Source organism: Octopus sinensis, linkage group LG5, assembly GCF_006345805.1.
Source record: "Octopus sinensis linkage group LG5, ASM634580v1, whole genome shotgun sequence".
In the NCBI taxonomy this organism is placed as follows: domain Eukaryota; kingdom Metazoa; phylum Mollusca; class Cephalopoda; order Octopoda; family Octopodidae; genus Octopus; species Octopus sinensis.
This window is the reverse complement of record NC_043001.1, coordinates 38,697,475-38,716,747: the sequence shown is the minus strand read 5'-3', so window position 1 is coordinate 38,716,747 and position 19,273 is coordinate 38,697,475. Positions and strand designations below refer to the sequence as shown.

Genomic DNA, 19,273 nt, shown 5'->3' with positions numbered 1-19,273 from the left:
TTCCTTCAATAATACTGGTACATGGGAGTGTCATGTAATCAATGATGATTTTCATGTGACTAAGTCATCAAACTACAAAATTCCAGGCAAGTATTTTACAAAGCCACAATTATTTTTAAAACATATTTACAATTCAATTTTTATTTTTAGAATGGTAAAATTGTTCAGTTATTTATTTTATTTTATCCCATTAGGAGATTGTTGGACTTTGTTTCTTTTTATGTGTATCAATAAAATTATAATTTTCAGGAATTGTTTGAGATATAAATACTGAAGAATTGTATTGGGTTGGCAACTAAGTTCCTGCCGTTTTTTTAATTTAAATTTTTTAAAAGGTTTAATGAAAAATAACAACTAATTAATCAATAATGCATTCACCCTTGTTGTTTACTACTTTTTCCCAATGTTCAACAAGATTGTCAATACCTCGTTGGTAGAAATCACCCGATTTTGGCTCAAAAAATTGATTCAAGCTCTCAATTCTGTATCATTATTGAACAAAACTCTACACATAACATTTGAAAGAGATAGAAAGAGGTGGAAATCCATTAGTGCCAAATTAGGAGAGTATGGTGGGTGTAGCAGCACTTCTCAGCCATGCATTTGAACACCTTCCTTGGTCATTTTGGCAATATGAGGGCGGGCGTTGTCATGCAGCAGAAGAGCTTTATGCTGCCGATTAGGTCTTTTCTCTTGAATAGCCATGTTGAGTTGTTCCCTCTGTTGAACATAGAGTTCCACAATGACTGTTTGGTTCCATTCAAGCAATTCGTAATGGATAATTCCTTCCCAGTCCCACCATATACACAACATCGTTTTACGCCGATGAAGATCTTGTTTTACACGCAGTGTCACTTGTTTACCGGGGCTAAGCAATTCCTTATGTTCTTTCATATTGATGTACAGGCACTATTTTTCATCACCAGTAACGATTCAGTAAAGAAATCGTTGCTTGTGTCCATGAGTTGAGCGGTGATGAGCAAGCAAACCAGTGGAGATTGTGGCTTGTTAATTTTTGTTGTTGTCACTTAGAACATGCAAAAACCCATGCTCCATACTTCTGAACCTTTCCCATTGAGTGAAGATGCTTTTCTATAGCAGTGTGGAAGCATTCCATTTTCTCTGCCAGTTCCCTTGTCATTTCATGAGAATTTTCGTGCAAAAGTTGGTTTAATCCAATCTACATCAATCTCAACTGGACGGCCAGAACAAGGTGTGTCTTCAAGGTCAAAATTTCCATTTTTGAACTTGGCATACCTATCACGAGTGGCTTTTTCAGCTATGGTACCCTCTCCATACACAGCACAAATGTCACGAGCAGCTTTTGCGGCCTTAGAACCTTGATTAAAATCAAAAAGAAGCAGGTATTGAAAATGCTCGTTTCTCTTAACTTGACATTCCATTTTAATGATCTGAAAATAAACAAAAATTAACTAAGATTAACTAGAAAAAAAAAAAAGATTCCAAAATTTAAAAATGTAATAAATTCCAAAATTTAAAAAGATGGCAGGAACTTAGTTGTCAACCCAGCTGTTTTAATAAAGTGATTGTCATCAATATTTCCAGAAAAGAACTGAAAGCGTTTTTTCACATTAATTGGAAGCATATGAATTAAATTATAGACCAAGAGCATAAAATATTTGTTGTTATTTCAAATTATAAAGAGATACATATGGTGTTAGTTTCCTTTTTGGCAATAAATTATTTATTTTTCAAAGATCTTCCTAAAACTTTTAGTAACATAGAGTTTTCATTTAAATTCTATATCATACTATATTTGTTAGCTTTAGAAAGAAGAGAAATGTTTGTATCCTGTTTAGACCTTCATGAAAGCCACTTTGTAACATAAAGGTAATGGTTTCTAGAAGACCTAGTTTTATATATCTTCAGATGTCTTGAGATCAAAGTTAAAGTAGGAGGTGATGAATCATCATAATCTTAGAAATATTGGCTGTGAAACCAATAGGCTGTTTCTGAGTAGCATTGTAGAGATTGTCTTTATTAGAGATGATGCACATAATTGCATATTTCTTCATTTTTGATTAAGTGATCTTTGAGCATAAATTTCAAACTTTGTAATGGATTAGTCACTTGGAAATAATAATCTCAAGGTGATATCTGAGACAATATCACATAGTGATAATCCCATTCTAACTTACATAAATCTCAAAATTTCTGAATTGATATCTTGTACAGATTATATCAATTTGAATCCTTTGAAAAACCTTCCTCTTTATTTTACACAGTAATGTCTTGTCTTTGGCCACATCTATAAAAATAATCAGCAAACCAAGTTATCCACTTCTATACATCATTTGAAGTTGTTCACTTGAATTGTAGTTTTAAATTCATTATCATCATCATCGTTTAACGACCGCTTTCCATGCTAACATGGGTTGGACGATTTGACTGAGGTCTGGTGAACCAGATGACTGCACCAGACTCCAATCTGATCTGGCAGAGTTTCTACAGCTGGGTGCCCTTCTTAACGCCAACCAGTCCGAGAGTGTAGTGGGTGCTTTTTACGTGCCACCGGCACGAGGGCCAGTCAGGCGGTACTGGTAGCGGCCACACTCAAATGGTGCTTTTTATGTGCCACATGCACAATAGCCAGTCCAGTGGCTCTGGCAACGACCTTGTTCAAATGGTTTTTCACGTACCACCAGCACAAGTACCAGTAAGGCGACGCAGGTAATGATCAAACTCGAATGGTGCTTTTTACGTGCCATCGGCATGGAGGCTAGCTTGTTGCTTTGGCAATGATCATCCTCGTATGGTACTCTTAGCGCTCCACTAGCATGGATGCCAGTCATTGAATTTGATTTCAATTTCATTTGCCTCAACAGGTCTTCGCAAGTGGAGAATAGTGTCCAGTGAAGGAAAGGTATGCATAAGTGGGCTGGTTACACCCCTGGCATAAATTACAAGATTATGGTCTCACTTGAGCTTGCCGAGTCTTCTCAAGCACAGCATATTTCCAAAGGTCCCGGTCACTAGTTATTGCCTTGGTGAGGCCTAATGTTCGAAGGTCATGCTTCACCACCTCATCCCAGGTCTTTCTGGGTCTACCTCTTCCACAGGTTCCCTCAACCACTAGGGTGTGGCAGTTTTTCACACAACTATCCACATCCATTCTCACCACATAGCCATACCAGCACAGTCGTCTTTCTTGCACACCACATCTGATGCTTCTTAGGTACAACTTTTCTTTCAAGGGACTAACACTCTGTCAAGTATGCACACTGACATTACACATCAATCGGAGCATGCTGGCTTCATTCTTTGTGAGCTTATGCATGTCCTCAGCAGTCACGGCTCATGTTTCACTGCCATGTAGCATGGCTGTTCGTACACATTTCACTGCCATGTAGCATGGCTGTTCGTACACATTCACTGCCATGTAGCATGGCTAAGCTATAATAGTGACATCTTAAATAATGAGTAGAGTTGAAAAAAAGTAACTGATTGAATGTTTTGTTATGTGTAGAAGGTTAAACTGGATACACTGTGGATAGCAAATACAACAGGTTTGGCTGCCATGTACATATGTTCATGTTATTGGGTTTGTTAAAAAGTGATGGAAAAGAATTTTTGACAAAGTTGCTGGATGTCTAATTAGCTAGGGTCTGTTTAATTGCAGTTAAGAAGCTAAGAACGTATATGCAGGCATTCATTTCTTTTGGGGCAGTGAAGCAGCTTTGTAGGTGTTTCAGCCCTTTCTATCATGACACTAGAACTGCCCAGGGCCACCTACTGGTGTAAACAACAAGATGTGCATGCAACAGCACAAGCTTTGGTGATCAACTTTGGTGTTGCAACTCTGGATCAGTTATTTCTACCATCCTCATTGCTAATTCTTGCTTCATCACTCATGCTCTCTCCTGAGGAAGATATAAGTTGCTTTCTTGACAACTTCCGGCAATTTTCTTGTAACATCTTTTGTGTCATTTGCACCTAGTCCAAAACTCCCGAGCATCAAGTGAACCCTGATTCCAACAAATCCTCTGACACTTGTCTCTACAGGAAGGTATATTACCTCTCATCCATTGTTTTCACAAAGTTTAAACAACATATATTTTCTTTCCTGAGGAGAGCATTTTCAATGTCTCCTTCCTAGGAAACTGTCGGCTCTACCATCTTTACCATCTTTTTTTCTTGGCACCATTTGATAAGGTCAAGTCTCTTGATGGTAAAAAGTAACAAGTGATATTTACCATCAGAATCAACAGAAAACTCCTAACTCCCCATTTTCGATCATTCTTCTCCCTTACAGTGGCTGGCTTGCAACCTTTATCTTCCCATGCCCCACTACTTGTGGCCTTTTGCCATTGCTAATTCACATTACCCTCTCCACCACTGCATCAGTCAGTACTCTAAGTGCTTGGTTATACTGCCATGTGCATCACAGTCTGAGTTCAAATTCTACCAAGGCCTGCTTTGCCTTTCATTCTTTTGGAATCGATAAAATAAGTACCTGTGAAGCACTGGGGTCGATATAATTGACTAGCCCCTTCCCCAAAATTCCAGACCTTTTTGCCTATAGTAGAAAGGATTATTTCATCTTATTTTCTTCAATTCTCTTCAATTGATAATTTAGAATATTTATTGTTAGTTTCAGAAAATATTTAATATCTAGTACATGTGTATTTTCTCTTTTAATATTTTATTATTTTTTCCACCAGTGAAAGCCATGTTCAGTTCAGTATTAAATGTTCCAAAAAAGAGAAATGTTTCAAATGGAGAAACTGTAATTTTGAAACAGTGTTTTTATTCGCATCCAAAATCTGATGTAAAATGGCAGAAAAATGAGGAATCAATTGACTCAAACAAATATTTAATAACTGATTATTTACCAAATGAGTTTCCTTTCAAAGGAAACTGTACTAGTTTAAAGCTAGAAGACATCAAAGATGATGATATTGGTACTTATACCTTAACAGTGGAAAACTCCATAGGAAAAGAAACTGTTGTTTTTACTTTGACATATAAGGGTAAGTTGTTACATGCTTCTTTAATCATTTAAAATGTTATTTTATGTTATATAGAATTGTTTGTAATTTATTAATATATTCATAAAATACTTAAAGTTCTACTTTCAGTTTAAGTGTTATAGTCAGCTCTGGGTTTTAATGTCAGAGCGTCTAGTTTAGCTTTGTTTCTTGCTCAGTATTACATGTGTAAGTACAAATAATTTTCCTTTCAGAAATCATCCTTATCATCATCTGCTTTCCATGTTGGCATGGGTTGGACGTTTTGACTAGCGATCACTAAGCAGAAGACTGCACCATGCTATGTTTTCTGTTTTGACATGATTTTTATGACTCGGTGCCCTTCCTAACATCAACCACTCCACTGAATGGACTGAATGCTTATGTGACACCAGCACAACTGAGATCAGTTTTAGCATGTTTTTTTTTTACAGTTGGATGCTCTTCCAAATGCCAACCACTTTACAGTGTGGAATGGATGCTTTTTATGTGGCACCAACACTAAGAGAGTCACCAAATAACTTGTAACATAAAAATCCTTTGAGAGACGATGTGGCATTGGAGGTGATCTTGTGCCAGATGATGAAAGGTTAGTGTATGACAGAGAAACAAATAGATGTGTTGCTGTAGAGGTGATACATGGTTACCCAGTCAGAAGGAGAGAGAAGGATTGATCGAGATTGAGGCCAGTAATGGGTGTGTTGCTGTAGAACCGACACATAGTTAACCAGTCTAAGAAATAGAGAAAGGGAGTGAAAGAGAGCAAAAGAAAGAGGGAGAGTGCAAGAGAGCAGGAGAAAGAGAAAGAGGGTGCAAGAGAGCAGGAGAGTGATGGTGGTAAAGCACCAGAGCATGCTCATAAGGAATGGGGATCAGAATATAAATGGGATGGTAGAGGAGAGCCACAAGGAGATCAGTGGTAGCAAGGTGGAAGAGTATGCTCTAAAGACATGGGGTCAGAATATAAAAGGGAGGGTGTTGCCAAGGTACATGTATAGAGAGTAGAGGTTTCATGTGAATGCAAGGTGTATGGGGGTGGGATATGCAGTGACTGGTAAAACCTGGGCATATAGAGTGGGTAGGGGACAACAGGATAGTAATGATACTGTGAGCAGTGCAGTGTGGACAGAACTGGGGAGCAAGAGATAAGCATAGTGCATTAAAAGAGGAAATGTGAGGAAGTGGAGAGGTGTAGTTTGGTTTTTTGGAGTAGGGTGTGAAGATGACAAAACTTATATTGGGAAACTACTCCCTCAATTTTAGTGATGATGTTTTCAAGTTGATTAACTATTTTTAGTGTGTTTATTTAAATATTTTCTATGTAGTTTAAATGGAGTTGTTTTAAATGTAGTAAGGCATTTTTGCTGAAATAGGGAAACAGTGAACGAATGCATATAAATACTGAAATATTACCTCTTTTTGGCCTTTCTACTGGTCCAAATTGGTTAAATCTCTTAAGTTATTTTGATTTATATGATTCCCTATACAATGTTCATGGATATTTAATCAATCTGTCAGTTGTACACTTGGCACTAGGAAGGAGATCCAGTTGTAAAAACAATGCGAAAACAGACACTAAAGCTTGATGTGACTCCCAGACTTACCAGCTCCTGTCAAACAGTTCGCTGTGCCTGTATAGAAAACAGATGTGAATTAATGCAGTTATTGCAAGTTAAATGATGTCAAGTCACTACAAAGCAGCACTAAGTAGAAAAAGTTAAAAACTTCAGAACCTGTCTGAGATAGGATAACATTGGCCACACCAAATTAGAAACAGTTCCATGCATGTAGATTGCTTGAAGATGATGGTTCATCTGTGGTTTTCATTAATCAAAGACCAATGGCCTAAAGAAGAGTTGGGGAAACTGTTCAGTATGAAAAGTAAATTGAAAGGTGTATAAGAATTTCTGAGGTACATTTTTACTGAGAAAATTAATGAATCTTTCAAATTCATAGGTATGCTATATATATTACATTACTATTTAAATTTTTTTCATATGGATCTTTATAGATTTTCTCATTGAGTAATTTCAAATTTAAAATCAGGTGATGAGCTCCTCACTCCTAGTGTAGACCATATTTATAAAGTATTCTGGGATAGTTACAAACAATTCATATCACTATATGAAATGGCAGGAATTTAATTTATTATCCAGTTTAACAAACTGCAAATGCTATATTGGCCTTAGTCTCTTTATTTTTTTCTTGATTTATAGCTTTTGACAGATTCTGCAATAAGAACTTTTCTTATGAACAATAGTTCTGAAATCACATGTTAAAATTCAAGAATTATAATGCTTAGATGAGGCTGATTAGGGGACCTTAGCCAGCAGTTACATGTACACACAGTTCCGGCATGCACTGCCACTTTCCCCAGAAAAGATTGCCACGTAATTGTGTGGGTTTGAAATCATTAGTGTAACCCGACGGACATATTGTTTTTACTGTGCTGTCACTGTTTAAAATGCTGAACTATTCAACCCTACATTATATAACTACAGTTATGTCTGTGCAATCACAGAGAAGAATGATTAGAAAAGAATCATCCAAACATCATAATGCATAGTAATGTCTGAAACATTTCTAATGCATTAACAGAATGAACACATCCTTATTACAAGGATATAAATTGGCCTCATCATCATTTTGATGTCTGTCTTTGATGTTGGCATAGGTTGGATGGTTTCATAAAAGTTGGCAAGCAAAAAGCTGCACCAGGTCCTATTGTCTGATTTGACATGGTTTCTATGGCTGATTGCTCTTCCTAATGCCCGCCACCTTACAGAGTGTACTGGGTGCTTTTAATGCAACACCAGCACTGATGACTTTTTTATATGGCACCAACTGGCACTCCATTGGTAATGATGATGAGTGTTCCAGTTGATTGGATCATTGGAACAGCCTGCTCATGAAATTACCATACAAGTGACTAAGCACTCCACAGAGAGATTCAGTGTGACAATGAATGTGGCAAGGCTGGCCCTTTGAATTACAGGTACAATTAATTTTTGTCAACCCAGTGATTGGAGCAACATGATATTGAAGCATCTTGCTCAAGGATGCAATGTACTGTTGGGAGTCAAACTAACAGTTTTATTATCATGAGCCAAATACACTAACCACTAAGCCATGCACCTTCACATGTGGCACCAGCACCAGTGGGGTTGCCAAGTAACTTGTGAGACCTCTCAGTTGGGAGAGGAAGTGGAACTGAGGGAAGTAGCTTAGTGCCAAGTGAGAGATTAGAATATGATAGGGGAATAGAGATAAATATCTTACTATGGAAGAGATACTTGGCTACTCCAGCAGGAAAAAAGAAGAGAGAGAAAAGAAGAGACATTCAAAGCAAGAGAAAGAGAGAGAGAGAGAGAAATAGATGGTGTTGAAGTTGCATCGGAATCTGGTGGGGAGTAGTAGTAGTCCGAAGAGAATAGAAAGTGGATGTTCTACAAAAGTGTGAGGGGAAATGTTTAGAGATGAGGATGAGGTAACTTTAGGAAGTAATGGTGAGAGAAATTGAAACTGGAATGGTTGGGAGGGAGTGTGATTGATATGTGAGGGCATGTAGTGTATGCAGTTAGGCATTTGAGATAGAGTGGATGTGACTACAGCAAATGGGGATTATGGGTGTTGGAATGAAGGGGAGGTATTTGGAAGATGGGCAGTGGGGGAATTTTGACAAAGGACAGATTACATTGGTGAGTGTGAGAGGAAGGCACGGCCATAAAGGACATGCCTGTATGTATGGACGGCCACAATTTTACTTAGTTTGACATATCTTCTCAAGCACAACAAATCACCAGAAGTCTCGGTCCTTTGTCATCTCCTGTGTGAGGCTCAACATCTGAAGATCATTTCTCACCACTTTGTCTCGTATCTTCCTCAGTTTACCTCATTTAAAAGTTTACAGATCAGCACTTCTTTATGCAGCTGTCCTCAGCCATATGCATCACACGACTGTACCAGTACAGTCTTCTCTCTTGCACACTGCATCTGTTGCCACTTATACCCAATTTTTTTCTCAAAATGCTTACACTCTATTGTACATGCACACTGACATTGCACATCCACTGGAATAGGCTGGCTTCATTTCTTTCAAGCCTTCACTCACCCTCTGCAGTCACAGCCCATGTTTCACTGTCACTATCCATACATAGGCATCATCCATTCTACCTTTCACTCTGAGAGAGAGGCCTTTTGTTACCTGCAACATTGCCCAGCACATTCTTATTCTAGCAACTACATTTTCAGAGCATTCTCCTCCACTGTTAACTTGGTCATCAAGGTAATGGAAGCTATCTACACTTGTAAAGAACTGCCCACCTACTTCATACATTCTTAGTTTTTATTGTACCTGCTTACCTGTGACACACAAAGACTAGTTTTTCTGTTAAACTTCCTATGATACTGCAGTATTTCTTGTGTGCTACACTGAGTACAATTTATGGAATTTCTATCTATACCTTTTCTACATATCAAGAACAGCTATCTCCTTGAAGAGATTAATAACGTGTGCTTTCCTACTTACTAGGAATTCAGTCTTTTCTTAATTAACTCTAAGGCCCTTTGATTCCAGACCTTGTTTCCACACCTAGAATTTCTTCCCTAATTGTAGTAGAGATTCAGCTATAAGAACAAGCTCATCAGCTTAGAGGATCTCTCAAAGGCAATCAGTCTTAAATTCTGTTATGGCTTGGAGGACTATGATAAAGAAGTGGAAGCTAAGAACTGATCCTTGATGAATACCTAACTGTACACTAAATCCATTACTCTTCTCATTGCCAACTTTCACCTTACTGACAGCGTCCCTGTACATAGCTTGTATGGCTCTCACCAAGCACTCAATTATCACTAGCTTCTTCATTGGCTACCAGATTAAGGAGCAGGGGATCTTGTCAAAGGCTTTCTCCATTTCTAGTGACTCTATAACAACTTTGGTTGCAATTGAATACAAAAAATTCAAAAATTTGCAGCTTCGTTTAAGAGGTATATTGCTTGGTGTATTTGTGGGGATTTGAATGATGCATGGAAACATGATATGAGGACTGGTAGGCATTAGATTAATACCATTTGTTGGATGTGCAATACTAATGTGAGCTGAGAAATCTATTGCTTTTAGTGGATTATAATGGAAAGACATTCTTGTTGAATTAAATGTGTGGTGGAAAGGAAAATGGAAGTGTAATAAAATGAAACACTATAAAAAATATTTTCAGGTATGACCTAAAGACACTGAGCCTTGTAATGCATTGCTATAATGTAATGTAGAACATATTTATAATATTTGTAGCCAACACTTTATGTTACAATGATTGTAAACAAATTGTCTGTACATGTATGTGTTGATATAAATACTCATACACTTGTTCCCAAGTGTATATCATTCTCTAAAATAATTTCTTTCCTGTCTGTATCCCTCTTGTTCCTGGTTGCAATTGCTACTTACTTCTATTTCTCTTACTCCCTTAGGGCAAAGTCTGCCCTCTTCGTGCATTTCTGGCTGTCACCTCCACACCTGTTCCCCACCCTCTCAGACTCTCATTAGTTTATTCCATGTGTTTGGCCATTTCATTACACTTGAAAATATGCACAGCTAAACTAAGAATTCTCTTGTTTTTAATTGTCTCATTCATTCAAACCCATTCCTAAGGTATTTTTCGATGTTGTTATCATTATTATTATTATTATTATCATCATCATCATTCAGTAGTTTATATTTTTATAACGTGCTTTCACTTCACTACCAAGCACAGCTCTGTGTGCCTTGGGTATGTGCTGTGATTTGTTGTGATGCTCTGATGGTTACTGTATTGAAAGTGTTCTGCGTAGGATGTGTGCAGTGTCTAGTAGTGCAATTTTCTGTATGTTATATGTGTTTGTAAGTCCTGGTGTTTTTGTTATGTATTTGTCTGAATATTTTTTTATCATGCCTAATGCACCTACTATGATAGGAATTGTTTCTGTTTTTAGATTCCACATTCTAGTTACCTCTATTTCCAGGTCTTTGTCTTTTGAAAGTTTCTCATTTCTTTTAGAGACACATTGTCATCTGCTGGTATTGATACATAATTAGAAAGCATTTTTTTTCTTCCTGATCTCATACAACTATATCTGGTCTGTTGGCCTTAATTTCTCTATCTGTGTGTATTGGCATATCCCAGAGTATGGTTACTTTCTCGTTTTCTGTGACCTTTTCTGGTGTGTGTCTATACCATTTTTTTTCTGTTGTTATTCCATAATGTTGGTATAGCTTCCAGTGTATGTAGGTCCCAACTCTGTCGTGTCTGTGAATATATTCCTTCTTGGCCAGGACTGAGCAGCCAGAGATTTATTGATTTATTGTTTCTTGTCCATCTCCACATATTCTGCAGTTACTTGCTATATTTCTTTTCATTACATGTTTTTGGTAATTTCTGGTGGGGACGCTTTGGTCTTGTGCTGCAAAATCCCTCTGTCTCTGCTTTGAGTCCTGAGCTTCTCAACCACTGCTGGGATTTTTCTTTGTCTATTTCTTTTGCATTTAGCTTAGTCCAGTACTTGCCATAAAGGGTCTTTTCTTGCCATCGCTTTATCATGGTCCGTTGCTGTTCTAGCTTTAGTTTTGATTTCATTTGCTTTATAGCTTTTGTTGTGTCGTCGTCGTCTTCTTCTTCTTCTTCTGCTTCTTCTTCTTCTTCTGCTTCTTCTTCTTCTTCTTCTTCTTCTTCTTCTTGAGGTGGTATGATTTCTTCTTTGTATTTGTCAGCTTCCTTAAATACTGAGAACAATTTTTTGTTTTGCCGCTATTTGTATCAGTTTTCCTTGCTTCTGAAGTAGGTATTTTTGCAGTCCTATAGTGGTTATTTTATAGTAGTTTTCCAGCTTTATAAGGCCTCTACCACCTTCTATACGTTATATATATAGCCTTTCTATGTCAGATTTTGGGTGATGCATCCTAGATCCTGTCATTATTTTTCTTGTTTTCCTATCTATTTTGGTTAGTTCATTTAGCATCCAGTTAAGGATATTGTAGCTGTAGTTTATAACTGGGACGGCTAAAGTGTTAATACCTATTATCTTGTTTTTAGCATTGAGCTCTGTTTTTAGTATTGATCTAACTCGTCTATAGTATTCTTTCTTTATTTTCTCTTTCATTTGTGTGTGCTGTGTCTTATCTAGTTCATGGATTCCTAAATATTTGTAAGTTTGGCTTTGGTCTAATTCTCTTATTTCATTGGCTTTATCTAGTGTGATGTTGCTACTCTTAACTAGTTTTTCTCTTTTCAGGGTTACTTTGGCGCATTTTTCTAATCCAAATTTCATATCTATTTCTTTGGTGAATCTATGAACTGTCTTTAGTAGTGTTTCCAGCTGTTTGTCATTTGTAGCATATCATTATTATTATTATTGTTATTATTATTATTCAGGTCACTGCCTGGAATCAAATTCGGAATCTTGGAGTTAGTAGCCCGTACTCTTAACCACTATGGCGTAGTGGTTAAGAGCACGGGCTACTAACCTCAAGATTCCGAGTTCAATTCCAGGCAGTAACCTGAATAATAATAACAACATCAAAAAATACCTTAGGAATGAGAACCCAGGTTTGAAATTTCCGCAAGACACCTGAGGAAGGCTGGAGGGTATATCAGCCGAAACGTGTTAACAACAAGCAAGATGAGGACAAATATCCATCAATTGTAAATAATGTATATACATATTTAGTTTTTTCTCTAAAATAATTCTTTCTTGTTTGTTCTGCTCCTTAAAATGACTCTCTCTTGTACGTGGTTGTGCCCACCCTATATCACCCCTACCACCCTTTCTCACCCCTACCATTAATACCAGAAATTTCATTTCTTTTACTGGACATCCTGTTACCCTTCCCCTCTCTCCTCATATTGGTAATCTCACTGCCCTTTCCTTTCTCTCCCCATCATCTCTGGACTAACTAACCTAGACAGTAGCCCATTTACCCTGTCTCTCTCTCTTTTTCTTTTTTATATTTATATCTGCAGCATCAGTAATGCTTACATTCACAATGTTCATAACACATATTTACAATTCCCCAAACACTTTCATATACAATGCTTCCTTACTCCCCCCACCCCAGTAGAGGCAACAACCTTAACAATTCTAACATGTTTGAATGACATTAGGTTAAAAGCAAGAACAACTATTATGACGTCTATTACCAAACAATCACAGGAACCGTCTTATCAGGTGCTGAATAACATCTCTCCTTCTTGTGTTACCTCCCATATCTCTTTCCCAGTTTTTAGAGTTGGCACTGTAAATGTAGGTACATTGAAGGGTAGGTCTAGCGAGATTGTAGAGATACTTCAGCAGAGACATACAAGAGGTAGGGTGGAGAGGAGCTTCAGCCAGAGTCCTCACAGGCAAAGCACATAGGTATAAACTTTTCTGGGAAGGTAATAGCGATGGAATAGGGGGTGTGGGCATACTTCTTACAGAGAAATAGGAGGATAAGATCATTATGGTAGTGAGGGTGTGCGATAGGGTACTTAAACTCAGGCTAGTCTTACAGAATAGTATAGCTACAATTATCTCTGCGGGTCTACCAAATGAACAGAAGGATCACTTTTATGATATTCTTCTGCAGGCTACCTCAAAGACGAGTGTCAATGATTTAAACTTTGTGGCTGGAGATTTTAATGAGTATGTCGGACAGCAACCTGGTATCTTCCGTGGTGTACATGGGGGCCATGGAGTTGGTACCAGAAATGAAGAGGGAACAAGGCTCCTAGAGTTCTGCAATGTAAATAACCTATTGATCTGTAACACCAACTTTAGGAAGCTAGCCAGATTGATTTTATTCTCACCAGACAGCCAGATGCATGGTTGCTCTTAAATATAAAGACCCTCCATGGTGAAGAATATATCCCTCAGCATAGACCAGTTATTAGTAAATGTAGACTAGGGATACCAAAAAGTAGACCAGTCTGGAAAAGAAGGACTTGGAAGCTTAAGAACCCTTCATATAGTCAGAGATTTAGGGATATCCTTACCAAGAAATTTGATGATGGGGAGGAGGATCTACAGTCCTGTGACATAGAAGGCCAAATATGTACCTGGTGTGAAGTCCCTTCAAGACCTAGGGTAACATGGTGGTGGAACTACTGTAGACAGAGCCATTAAAGCAAAAAGAACAGGCCTGGAAGAGTGGGGGTAGCAGGAAACTGTATCAGATAGCCAAAAGGGAAGATAGAAGACAGGTATATATAGCCAAGGGAGTAGCAGTAAAGAAGTTTGCCAATGTTCAGCAATGTGAAGACGAAAGAACTGAGGTATTTTGTATTGCAAGACAGTGTGTGAGAGAAAACCATGATGTCATAGGAGAGAAATGTGTTCGCATGGATGATGGTGCATTTGTGTTTAATGATTCTGTATAGAAAGAGGCTTGGAGATGCCATTCTGAAAGACTGCTGAATGTGGCGAATGAATGGGAGGAGGAGAGTCTACTAAAGGTTGACTCAATTGAGGGCCCAGCTACCTGAATCGATAGTAACCTGGTAGATTAAGCAATTAAGGATAAGAAGACAGGGGAAGCACCTGTCCCATCAGGAATCACTGCTGAGATGCTTAAAATATCAGGTGGTGTGGGTTATGGTCTTGTCATCCACATCGTAAATCAGGTAGTTCATGAAGGAGTCATAGCCATAGTCAAGGGCTACAAAGGTAAAGGTGATGCTTTAGATAGAAATAACTACAAGGGTTTCAGATTATTGGATCAGGTGATGAAAGTTATGGAGAGGGTCACAGCCCAACTAATTAGGGAGAGAGTTAGCCTAGATAAGATGCAGTTTGGTTTTTGCCAAGCAGAAGCACCACTGATGCTATATTTCTGGTAAGGCAACTGCAAGAGAAATATCTAGGCAAATATAAACCTCTGTACTTGGCTTTCATTGACTTGGAGAAAGCCTTTAACAGGTCCCCCAATACCTTATCTGGTGGTCAATGTGAAAACTGGGGATAGACAAGTGGTTGATAAGAGCTGTACAAGCCCTGTACAGAGATGCTATCAGATTAGGGTTGGCAACGAGTATAGTGAAGAATTCCAGGTAGAAGTAGGATCAGTCCTCAGTCCCCTCTTATTCATTATAGTCCACCAGGCAATAACAGAGGAATTCAAGACAGGCTCCTCTATGCTGATGACCTTGCTCTAATAGCTGAGTCACTGCCTGAACTAGAGACAGAGTTTCGGGTGTGGGAGCAAGGTTCTAGAATTGAAGGGCCTTAGGTTAACCTAGCAAAAACCAAAGTCTTAGTAAGTAGGGAGGCTGACAAATGACAAAACCCTTCAGGTAGATGGCCTTGCTCAATCTGTAGAAAAGGCATGGGTAGAAACTCCATACAATGTACCCGGTGTAATCTATGGACACATAAAAGGTGCAGCAATATCAAAGGAAGGTTAACTGGGAAGATAGTTTTTGTGCATTAAACACTGAAGATGTACAGAAAACATATTCTATCACATGCAAGGAGGGAATACTAGAAGTAGTTGATATCTTCGCTAACTAGGCAACTAAATCTGTAGTGGGGTGGTTACTCTGACATTGTCATGGCTAGAATAAGAATAGCCTGGGCAAGGTTCAGAGAGCTCCTACTTTTGCTGGTAACTAAGGGCATCTCGCTCAGGGTGAAAGGTAGACTGTATGATGCGTGTGTGCGAACTGCCATGCTACACAGCAGTGAAACATGGGCTATGAATGTAGAGGACATGCGTAGGCTTGAAAGAAATTAAGCTAGTATGGTCCGCTGGATGTGTAATGCTAGTGTGCATACATGACTGAGTGTAAGTGCCCTGAGAGAAAAGTTGGACATAAGAAGCATCAAATGTGGTGTGCAAGAGAGACGACACCGCTGATATGGCCATGTGTTACATAAGGATGAGGACAGTTGTGTGAGGAAGTGCCACACCCTAACTGTGGAAAGAACCTGTGATAGAGGTAGACCCAGGAAGACATAGGATGAAGTGGTGAAACATGACCTTTCAACATTGGGCCTCATAGTGACAATGACTGGAGACCAAGACCTTTGGAGATATGCTGTGATTGAGAAGACTCGGCAACTGAAGTGAGATCACTGCCATGGCCGATACCAGTTTTGCATGTCCAGTCCATTTAAGAGTACCCATGATGCGTTAGGTGATATGCTATGCTTGAGAAGTCCTGTTGAGTCAATTAAAACCAAAATTGTAGCTGTGCTCAGTGCCTCCTGACTGGCTCCTGTTCCCGTGGCACATAAAATGCACCATCTGAACATGGTCTATGCCAGTGTCCCCTGACTGACTCTCATGCTGGTAGCATGTAAAAAACACCATCTGAACGTGGTCAATGCCAGGTCTGCCTAATTGGCTCCCATGCTGGTGGAGCATAAAAAGCATCATCCAAACGAGGTTGATGCTAGTACCCTCTGACTGGCTCCCGTATCAGTGGCACATAAAAAGCACTATCTGAACGTGATTGATGCCAGGATCACATGACTGGCTCCAATGCTGGTGGCACATAAAAAGCACCATCCAAATGGGGCCAATACTAGAACCATCTGACTGGCTCTTGTGCTGGTGGCACATAAAAAGTACTATCCGAATGTGATCAATGCCAGGTCCACCTAACTGGCTCCTGTGCTGATGGCACCCACTACACTCTTGGAGAGGTTGGCATTAGGAAGGGCATCCCACTGTAGAAACATTGGCAGATCAGATTGGAACCTGGTGCAGCTGCTGGCTCTCCAGACCTTAGACAAACCATCCAACCCATGCCAGCATGGAAAACAGATGTTAAAAGATGATGATGATGAGTTGTGTACCCCAATAAAATGAGACACATGAGTAATGAAAAATTCTTCGTTATACTTACTATATATATTGATGTAATAATTCATGGTCTTTTTAATATATCTTTTCAGAAAAGCAAGAAATCCCCATGGGAATAATTATTGGTTGCACTGTCGGATTTTCGTTATTATTAATAATAATGAGTCTTCTTGCTTATAAATTCTACAAAAGAAGAGGTTTGTATGTTTTCATATTATAAAGCTTTGTTTTTCACAACAATGTGTGTGTTCATATATATGTATGTATGTATGTATATATATATATATATATATATAATATATATATGTGTGTGTGTGTGTGTGTGTGTATATATATATATATATATATATAATGAATAGGGAGAATTTTACTCCATATATAGCATATTGAATGATTCATTTGACAACATTTTACCACACATGCTGGATTCATCGAATTCGACCAAAATCATGATAACTATTGGCATAACCCACTATGAAATTCAATATAAATAAACAGGCAATAAAACCTCTTCTAGAAAATGGGAATTTTTTACCATTTTTACCACAAAACCATCGTCATTCTATATTAATAAATCTTGTATTAAGATATTGTACTCCTCACCACAAAACCAAATCTAAGGTCAATTATAGCAGCTAATAATAGGTATAAGCTTAGAAACCATTCATTAGGTAAAGTTTCTCTATGGGAAACCTCTGATTTGGAGCCCAACAATAATATTATATTTAATGATAATACAAGAAGAAATATAATAGGTGAATCACAACAACAAGGGGTTATAAATCCTACCCAGACAAGTCAAATGGATGTGATTAATGAACTAAACACAGCTTCTCAGTAATTTGGAATCTAACCAAATCAATGCAAATTATTTGGGACAATGATTTAAAACCCAAATGAGGCAAAAAACATGCAACTCCTGCAAGCTGGAATACTGCCCCTTAAGAGGCATTTATTCAACAAAAGAACCTAGTCTATAAAAGCCAAGTACTAATATCTAACCATAACCAATCTAAAACATATATTGGGAGCACAGCTGATTTTAAAACTAGATACTGAGTGCACATGAATTCATTTATTAACCCTAAAACTAAATTTTCTTCATCACTAGTAACATATGTTAACCTTCTAAAAATGCAAAATATTAACTATAAATTAATATGATCAGTAGTTACTGGAACCTCTCCTTATAATTCATATACATAAACTTGTAGGTTATGTACAAAAGAATCAATCAATATACTATGTCTAAATGAGAAGATAATGCAAATTCTCGGATCTTATCATTTCATATAGGCATAAATACCTCTCCACATATAAATTGTCCATTAAATAACAAAAAAATCCATAAAAAGCCTCTCATCAATAAAATAATTATGGAATAATGATCATCTTATGTAGACATAAATACCTATGCACACTTAAATTCTTTCATTAAGTAACAATAAATCTGTAATGAATAAAAAACAAAAACTGAAAAAAGAAAGAGAAAAATCATTTCACTTCTAGAATAATTTCCGGGAAGCTTATATTTTTAATTTTACCTCCACCATATATTTTAAATTCATCTCAATCGTTTTATTTCTATTCAATTCATTTTTCATCCAATCGATTTTATATAAAATACAAACTGGTATAGTGTAATTGAACTTTGACATTTATGAACAAAAATACCAGATGTGATCCATACAAGATATAGATATCCCTGATGAAGGAAATAGTGATACTGGAATGGATTTTAAATTGATATCTACTCTTATCACTATGTTCCTGAAATGGCCATGGGATGTATATGTTAATTTTCACATTTGAATTTTAATGTGGACTTCTTTCTTCGAACTTTCCATATACTCTTGTGAGCTTTAATATTAGTGTCTCCGATGCAACAAATCAATCCTGTATGTAGAAATTTATGTGATTTAAATATCGCTGAATGTGTATTGCTTCATTGTGTATATTTGCCTTTCATATCAAAATATCTATTTTACATATATTTTTTATGAAGCATTTGATGGATTGAAATCTTACTATTCATATATGGACTGATAAGCCAGAACTTTGTCTCAAATCCCAAATCTTCCATAACAGTTCGTGAACTGTGTTAAAATAATACTTTTTTTAATATATTTTTGTGGTGTGTGTGTTCATTCAGTTCATTATTTTAACATGGCGCACAAACTTTTTCTTCAACCTAGTATGTATGTATATACATACAGACAGACAGATAAGAATAAAATAGGATTAAAAAGTCCTGGCAGATATCAAGTAAGCACTCAGTATAAAAGAATAAGGTTAAATTTCCAACAATCAGATACCAGTAAATGTAAATAGAATATAAATCCCAGTTAAATCCTCATGCATGACAGGTAAATCGAACAATTCATTTGTAATAAGAAGTAAAGGTGTGATCTAAAATAAAGATAGGATTTTCTTCCTATATATATACATATATATATGATGATGAGGATAT

The 19,273-nt window shown here is 37.4% G+C and overlaps 1 protein-coding gene across 1 annotated transcript in view; it reads left to right on the top strand.

Annotated features, from left to right (window-relative positions):
- The window catches only part of LOC115212114, a 556,559-nt gene that overhangs the window by 453,182 nt on the left and 84,104 nt on the right, over positions 1-19,273 (top strand). Inside the window, exons 10-11 of the mRNA XM_029780954.2 lie at positions 4,683-4,991; positions 16,896-17,000. Of these exons, the coding sequence (XP_029636814.1) occupies positions 4,683-4,991; positions 16,896-17,000 (414 nt within the window). The remainder of the gene's footprint in view (positions 1-4,682; positions 4,992-16,895; positions 17,001-19,273) is intronic.